Consider the following 7828-nt stretch of genomic DNA (forward strand, 5'->3'; position numbering starts at 1 on the left):
TCACCCCTTAACCTCCTCCCATGCCCAGCTCCCTTAGCCGTTCCTCATAAGGCATCGTTTCCAGATCTCTGACCATTTTGGTTGCCCTCCTCTGGACACGTTCCAGTTTGTCAGTGTCCTTCTTGAATTGTGGTGCCCAGAACTGGACACAGTACTCCAGGTGTGGTCTGACCAGAGCAGAATACAGTGGCACTATTACTTCCCTTGATCTAGATGCTATACTCCTATTTATGCAGCCCAGAATTGCATTGGCTTTTTTAGGACGTCCCTATTTTCACGTTGGAGGATAAGTAAATCTGGGACTCATCACATACCAACAAATCACGGGCGAAAAAATCAGAGCCCAAGAAGAAAAGCTGAAACGTTTAAAATTTAAGGATGTTCAGGATAACTCACCACACGTGTAAGAAGCAGTGGCAGAAACTTTTTAATCTATTATCATGTTCTGCCACAACTGGAACAAATAAATCTGGGACTGCCCCTGGGCAATAGGGACAATTCCTTGTTTGTTTGTTTAGTTGTTGTTGTTAATTATTATTTTGCGCCCCCTTGCACTGCGCTCAAGGTCTGTTTGGGAAAGGGAAGCAGGTGGCTCCATGGGCCTTCTTGCCGCTCTCACACGCTTGGGTCTACTTAAAAGGCTGGCTGGAAAGAATGACATTTACTTATTGTTATTACACCCTCTAGTTATTATTATCTATGTCATTAGCGGTTCTCTTTTCTTTTAATTAGTAAGCCGCCTTGAGCCCGTCAAGGAAAAAGGCGGGGTACATAATACAGTGGTACCTCGGGTTAAGTACTAAATTCGTTTCAGAGGTCTGTTCTTAACCTGAAACTGTTCTGAACCTGAAGCACCACTTTCGCTAATGGGGCCTCCTGCTGCCGCCGCATGATTTCTGTTCTCATCTTGAAGCAAAGTTCTGAACCTGAAGCATCATTTCTGGGTTAGTGGATTCTGTAACCTGAAGCGTATGTAACCTGAAGTGTATGTAACCCGAGGTACCACTGTATATGTAACCACCACCATCATAACAGCATAGAATGGGTTGGGCTAGAGCCACGGTTCCCACTGTGGGGCAATTTGATTTTTAAGGGGGCATTTTGATATTTAAGGGGGGCAATTCCAGAATGAGTTATCAACAGTTTATGGCCTTTTCAGCTTCCTCCACTTGAACAGAAGTTCACTTTTTGAATAATAAGCACTATATGTCACGTGGGGGGGTGTCAATCAAGATTTTAGAGATGTTTTGGGTGGGCATTGCCCCCCCCCCCCAAACAGGTTAGGAACCACTGGGCTAGAGGACCCTCGTGGCCCCTTCTAACGTACCCCGGAGGGCAAGGCGAAAACAACCCTCGGAAGGGGGAGCCTCGACGCCGGTGGCCCAGAGGCTTCGGCGGGGAGAGGAGCAGCAGGAGGGGCCGGCGGCGGCGGCCTGGAGCGCCGTCCCCGCCTTCTCCCTCCTCAGGGGGCGCCTCGGGGTGGGCAGCGGGAGTCGCCCGAGGGTCGGCCATGGGCCCGGGCGCGTGGCTGCGCTGCCTGGCGCTGGGCTGCTGCTGCTGCTGCTGGCTGGCCGGGCGGTGGGGCGGCCCGGCGGGGGCGGCGGCGCTGGGCGGCGGCGGCGGCGAGTACTGCCACGGCTGGCTGGACGCGCGCGGCGCCTACTGGGCCGGCTTCGCCTGCCCCGAGCGCTTCGACGCGCCCGACGCCGCCATCTGCTGCGGCTCGTGCGCCCTGCGCTACTGCTGCGCCGACGCCGGCGCCAGACTCGAGCAGGGCGGCTGCACCAACGACCCGGCGCAAGCGGAGCAGCCGGCCGGGAGCGCCCGTGAGTGTCGGGCGGGGAGGGAGGGAGGGAGGGAGGGAGGAGTGGGGTTGGGTTGCGGGGGAAAGAAGCGGGTCCCCGTGCGGCGTAGGAACGCGGACTCGGAGTTGGAAGGGGCGTCCTGCGCGGCATCTAGTCCACCCCCCGGGCAACGCGGGACTGAATGCAGAGATTAAAGGGATCCTGAGAGTCATCATTTTAATGTTGTATTTTAATCTTGTTTTTAAGTTGTATTTCAATTAATTGTTTTATCCCTGGTGTTAGCCGCCCTGAGCCCGGTCTTGGCTGGGGAGGGCAGGGAATGAATGAATAAATAAATAAATAAATAAATACATACATACATACATACATACATAAAATAAAATAAAATAAAATAAAATAAAATAAAATAATAATTTAGTCCACCCCCGGGCAATGCAGGTCTAAATGCAGAGTTGGAAGGGATCCTGAGAATCATCATTTTAATGTTGTATTTTAATCTTGTTTTTAAGTTGTATTTCAATTAATTGTTTTATCCCTGGTGTTAGCCGCCCTGAGCCCAGTCTTGGCTGGGGAGGGCGGGGTATAAATAAAATTTAATAATAATAATAATAATAATAATAATAATAATAATAATAATAATTTAGTCCACCCCCATGCAGTGCAGGACTAAATGAAGAGTTGGAAGGGATCCTGAGAGTCATCATCTTAATGTTGTATTTTAATCTTGTTTTTAAGTTGTATTTCACTTAATTGTTTTATCCCTGGTGTTAGCCGTCCTGAGCCCGGTCTTGGCTGGGGAGGGCAAGGTATAAATAAAATTTAATAATAATAATAATCTAGTCCACTCCGTGCAATGCAAGACTAAATGCAGGGATCCTGAGAGTCATCTAGTTGAACCCTCTGTGATTGCAGGAATAAATGGGATGTGTTAGGATCGTAGAGTTGGAAGGGACCCCCAGGGTTGTCTAGTCCAGCCCTCTGCTCTGCAATGCAAGAATTTCAACTAGATCATCCATGACAGGTGGCCGTCCAACCTCGCCTTAAAAACCTTCAAGGAAGGGGTGCCCATCACCTCCCAAGAGAGGCCGTTCTCCTGTCAAACGGCTCATACCGTCCGAAAGTTACTTCTAATGTTTAGTCGGAATCTCCTTTCTCGTAAATTGAAGTCCTTGGTTAGTAGCAGGAGAAAACAAGCTTGCTCCGTCCTCCATGGGGCAGCCGTTTAGATATCGGAAGATGGCTGTCGTATCTCCTCGCAGTCCCGTCCTCATGCCCTGGTGCCTATGGATCCCACTACAAACCACCCGTTTCAGTTTTGCCCTTCAGGCTGTGTGGAACCACAAGCACCTTCAGGGAGAGCAGGCAGCTTATGCGTGTATTTCCTTGGGCATAAATTTCTGCGGAACTTAGTGCGAAGAAAGTGGGCGCAGGTTGGCAGCCTTAAATATTCCTCCTGTATGGCTTCTCACCGTGTGCCTTGATGAAAGGAAAATTGCTGGGCTAAATTTATTTTTCACGCCAAGCCCTGAGAGTGGCTGCTCAGAAGTCCCAGGACTTTATTCCCAAGAGAGTTTGGGTAGCACTGAAATCCGCCTGTCTTTCTGGAAAGCATTCTAGCAGTTGTTGCAGGGTTACCTTTAATCTTAAGAAAACCCTGATGCCTTTTTCTAGCAAAAAGCTCACTGTGGTGTTTTAGAAAGCCGCTACATTGCATAGTCCTTGGCGCTTAGCTATTCTTTCTTTAAATTATAGGACTGTTTAATTAGCTGAATTCATTGTAAAAGTTTTTTATTTTTTTTAAGTGGGGGTGTCTTTAAGTCAAACTCTGTCTAAAAGTGAAGGGCATTTGCTACCTATCCTTGGAGGTCAGGATCTGCCCCGAATCAGATGTGGGGTCATGTGTGGCACTGCTATTTTCACCAGTTATTAAGGGACAAAGGCTGCAATTCTGTGTGCATTTACGGAGGAGTATGCCCCATTGGAGACAGTGGGACTTCTGAGTAAACTTGCACACGATTGCGCTCAAAATGTTATTCACCAGTCAAGCAGGTGGGCTTGGCAAATCCTCAAAAATATAAAGTCTGACAAGCGTTTTCCCCCTTCTATTAATCCCCTGAGAAAGGATCAGAGTCGCAGTTAAATAGCAGAGCTCATGGGCGATGCTTGTGAGAACTTTCCTAACTCCCTTGACTTTTAAAAAGGGGTAGAAAGCAGCCCTTTCATGGGACACAAACGTATTACTTCAGGTACATTGTATGGACTTACTACTTTCAAAGCTGCTATCTTGGGCAGTCGGTACTTCGATTAGAAAACCTTCAACCCACCATAAACTTTGCTGCTGTCCAGTCCAGGAAAGCAACTTCAATAAAATAGAATCCCTTTAAAGCCCACCCCAAATATACCGCAGTAAAAGAAGATGCAATACAACATGATTGCAACTTTTATCTTTCCTTTTTGTTTTCCTAGATCTTCAGAAGTGGATCACAGGGTAAATAGGAAAGTATTCAGGTCATGGGTATTGTGGATACCAGTTGCTGGAAACCACAGGAGGGAAGAGGGCTCTTGTGTTCGAATACTACTAGCTGGTTTCCAACAGGCAACTGTGAGAACAGGATGCTGGACTAAGGGGGCCACTGGCCTGATCCTGAAGCCCTTCTTATGTTCTTAGTATTCTCAATGTCCCCCCAAGCACATTGTTGATGTTTTGTAGGAAAAAGCCCAATTGCCCCACCTAATTTGAAAAGACACTCCCAAGCACAAAACAATAATAAAATGTAGAACAGTCCCCACTGAAATCACAAAGATTGACATCAGATCTAAGCTCCCATAACAAGTAACTGTGTACAAGGCTGTAACCTTAACATTCAAAAGAGCAGAATTGCTCTACTATCCCTTTCAGAGTCAGGATCCCTGTCGAATCAGTGCACCTGCTGCCCCGTTTTCTGCATTTTGTAAAAAAATAGAATAAGTTTGCAAATACATCCAGCAAATTATTTGCAGCCAAATTCGGGGCATCTTTCCTCTGATTTCCTATGAATTCGTTGGGACTTATTCCCAAGTTAAAGTGTGCCTAGGTTTGCAGCTCCATCCACCAGTCTCACTGAGTTCAGCAGTGATCAGGACTGCAGACTTACTGCAACAAAATATTTATTTCACTGTCTTCATAAAAAGCCATTCTAGAGCTCTGGAGCTGTAGCGTTTTGGTTTAAGACATTTCCAGTTTTGGAATTTACATGTTCCTTTCATATAAAGGAGGGGAAAATGGCTGGAAACCAAAAGCACTTCCTTCACCCTTGAAAATAAGAGAATTATGCCAGGTTCTCTAGTGCAGTACCATCTAAAAATAATAACCACAAGCGGTGAGATAGCCTTATGAATTCCACAGAAGTTTTTCTCAGGGTTAAACAGAAAGGAGAGGAAATGGGGAGCAAAGAAAAAGGAAGCATTTTGTAGCAAAGTAGGTTCAGATATGCCAAGTGGAAAAAATATTGTTGGAAATAGTTACTATTCTAACAACAAACAACTTTCAAGTAGGGACAGTTTCCTGGATACAGTATTAGAATCGCTTGAACTAACTGGGGAATACTAGTAGAGGGTGGAATCATTGATCGCAAACTTTTTTAAAAAACAACAACAACTTGTCCAATGAGATTTTTGTTCCATGTGTGGAAATTAGAGGCTGACTAGGGAAAAAAATGGATTGGTGCAGGAATTGGTTGAGATCTGAGTAAGAAGAATTTAGATGCTTGCAGTTAGAATTTTAGCTGGGGTTGGATCCAGACTCAGTTTGTTGAATGTAGGCATCATCAAAATCAATCGGACAAGCTCATCTTAGCTTAAATTATGTCCCATTGATTTGATTGGAAACGAAGTGGAACTAATTTAGTCTGGCTCCAACCCATTAGTGAGTGACCCAGAGAATTAGTGTCAGGTATGCTATCAAGACTGATTATTGTGCCATAATCTTGGCGAAGCCCTTTGTTCGAAAACGGAAGAATATAAGCAATGATTTTCTAATGCACAAAGACTGGCTATATTCTGTTCATAATTTATTTTTCCCGTCTCGCTCAGAACCAGTCTATGTGCCGTTCCTGATCGTCGGATCGATATTCCTCGCCTTCCTGTTCGTGGGCTCCTTTGTCGCCGTTTATTGCTGCACGTGTTTAAGGCCGAAGCAAACGCTGCCGCAGCCGATCCGGTTTTCTCTCCGAAGTTACCAGATGGAGACTTTGCCCATGATCCTGACCTCGACTAGCTTAAGGACTCCATCGAGACAATCTAGCTCTGCTGTCAGCTCAAGTTGCACAGCCGGCTCTCTCAGCAGGTTTGCATTTGCCAGGCCAGAGTCTATCTGTACGGCGGCACCTTCACCTCCACCTTACACGCCAGGCTGCTTGCAAATGGGCCACTCTGTCAGCCTCTCTCAGCCCTCTGGGTTTTTGGTGTCGGGACCATATTTCTCCTATCCTCTGGAATCCGAGCCGTCTCTAACTGGGAAGAGCGTTCCGGAAACTTAGCCAGAGCTGAGCAAAGCGTTCGAAACAACGCTTTCGCTAAGAAGCACAATGGACTCCTGTGTGTTTTTTTTTTAAATGCATTTTTATTAAAGTTATACACAAAAAACAGACATATATGAAAATACAGAGAAAAAATTACAAAAAAAAGAAAAAAAAAGAAAAACCACACATCCGAAAAAAACAACAACACACAATCTGAACTTCCCTCCATCCTTTTGATAAGTATCAAATATCTCCTTCCATTACGTATTTGATTTTCAATCTATAGTCTTAAATTCACTCGCTGGTCGTATTGTTCTAACCCCGTCAATTCACTTTAAGCATTTATTCCAATATATTTCCAAAATTTACTCCAATTTTTCAGAAATTTCTGTTCATCCTGATCTCTTATTTTACATGTTAGTTTGTCAAGCTCAGCATAGTTTACCATTCTAATCTGCCAGTCCTTTATGTTGGGGATGTTTTCCACTTTCCAATATTGTGCCAACATAATTCTCGCTGCTGTGGTGGCGTAGAGGAATATCGTCCTATCTTCCTTTTTAATTTCTTTATCCATCATTCCCAACAGGAAGGCTTCAGGCCTTTTGGGAAAGGTATACTTAAATATTTTTTTAAGTTCATTATAAATTAATTCCCAAAAGCCTTTCACCTTTTTACATGTCCACCATAAATGATATAGGTCACCCTCCACCTCGCCATATTTCCAGCATCTCTTATCTTTTAATCTATACATTTTGGCCAATTTCACAGGAGTGTGGTACCATCTATATAGCATTTTCCAGATGTTTTCTCTCAATGCCATACATGCTGTGAACTTTATGTTACAATTCCAAACTTCTATCCACCTTTCAAAATCAATATTATAACCAAAGTCAATTGCCCATTTAATCATTGCCTCCTTCACCTCCTCATCTTTTGTGTACCACTCTAGTAATATATCATAAATTCTAGACAGGGTTTTATTATTGCCTTCTATTACTTCTATATTAAGAAGCACAATGGACTCCTGTGTTACGTGGTTTTCATTGTGGTGTTCTCTGCTTACGGAACTGAAAATAACATGAATGGGTGAGTTACCCTTTAGAAAAAGTGTCAATTGTTGCAGGAATTTTCGTTTGGTACTAGGACTTGCTGATCAGAAGGTCGGCGGTTCGAATCCCCGCGACAGGGTGAGCTCCCGTTGCTCAGTCCCTGCTCCTGCCAACCTAGCAGTTCGAAAGCATGTCAAAGTGCAAGTAGATAAATAGGTACTGCTCTGGCGGGAAGGTAAACGGCGTTTCCGTGCGCTGCTCTGGTTCGCCAGAAGCAGCTTAGTCATGGTGGCCGGCTCCCTCAGCCAATAAAGCGAGATGAGCACCACAACCCCAGAGTCGGCCATGACTGGTCCTAATGGTCAGGGGTCCCTTTACCTTTACTGGTCTAAAACATGTTGGACTTGTTGGAATAAAATGCACATTCTCAACTGATGTCAATTTGGAGCATATCTGCATTCAGAAAGTGTCACCT

The 7828-nt window shown here is 45.0% G+C and overlaps 1 protein-coding gene across 1 annotated transcript; it reads left to right on the forward strand.

Annotated features, from left to right (window-relative positions):
* Nucleotides 1-1510: 1510 nt before the first annotated feature.
* SHISA3 (shisa family member 3) lies at nucleotides 1511-7600 on the forward strand (the record flags this gene model as incomplete). The annotated part of the gene is made up of 3 exons (XM_082238297.1): nucleotides 1511-1826; nucleotides 5877-6359; nucleotides 7310-7600. The coding sequence occupies 2 exons, from the start codon at nucleotides 1511-1513 to the stop codon at nucleotides 6320-6322; spliced, it is 762 nt and encodes a 253-aa protein (XP_082094423.1). The 3' UTR covers nucleotides 6323-6359; nucleotides 7310-7600.
* Nucleotides 7601-7828: the final 228 nt, after the last annotated feature.

Source organism: Podarcis vaucheri (assembly GCF_965113315.1).
Source record: "Podarcis vaucheri genome assembly, chromosome: 9".
Taxonomy (NCBI): domain Eukaryota; kingdom Metazoa; phylum Chordata; class Lepidosauria; order Squamata; family Lacertidae; genus Podarcis; species Podarcis vaucheri.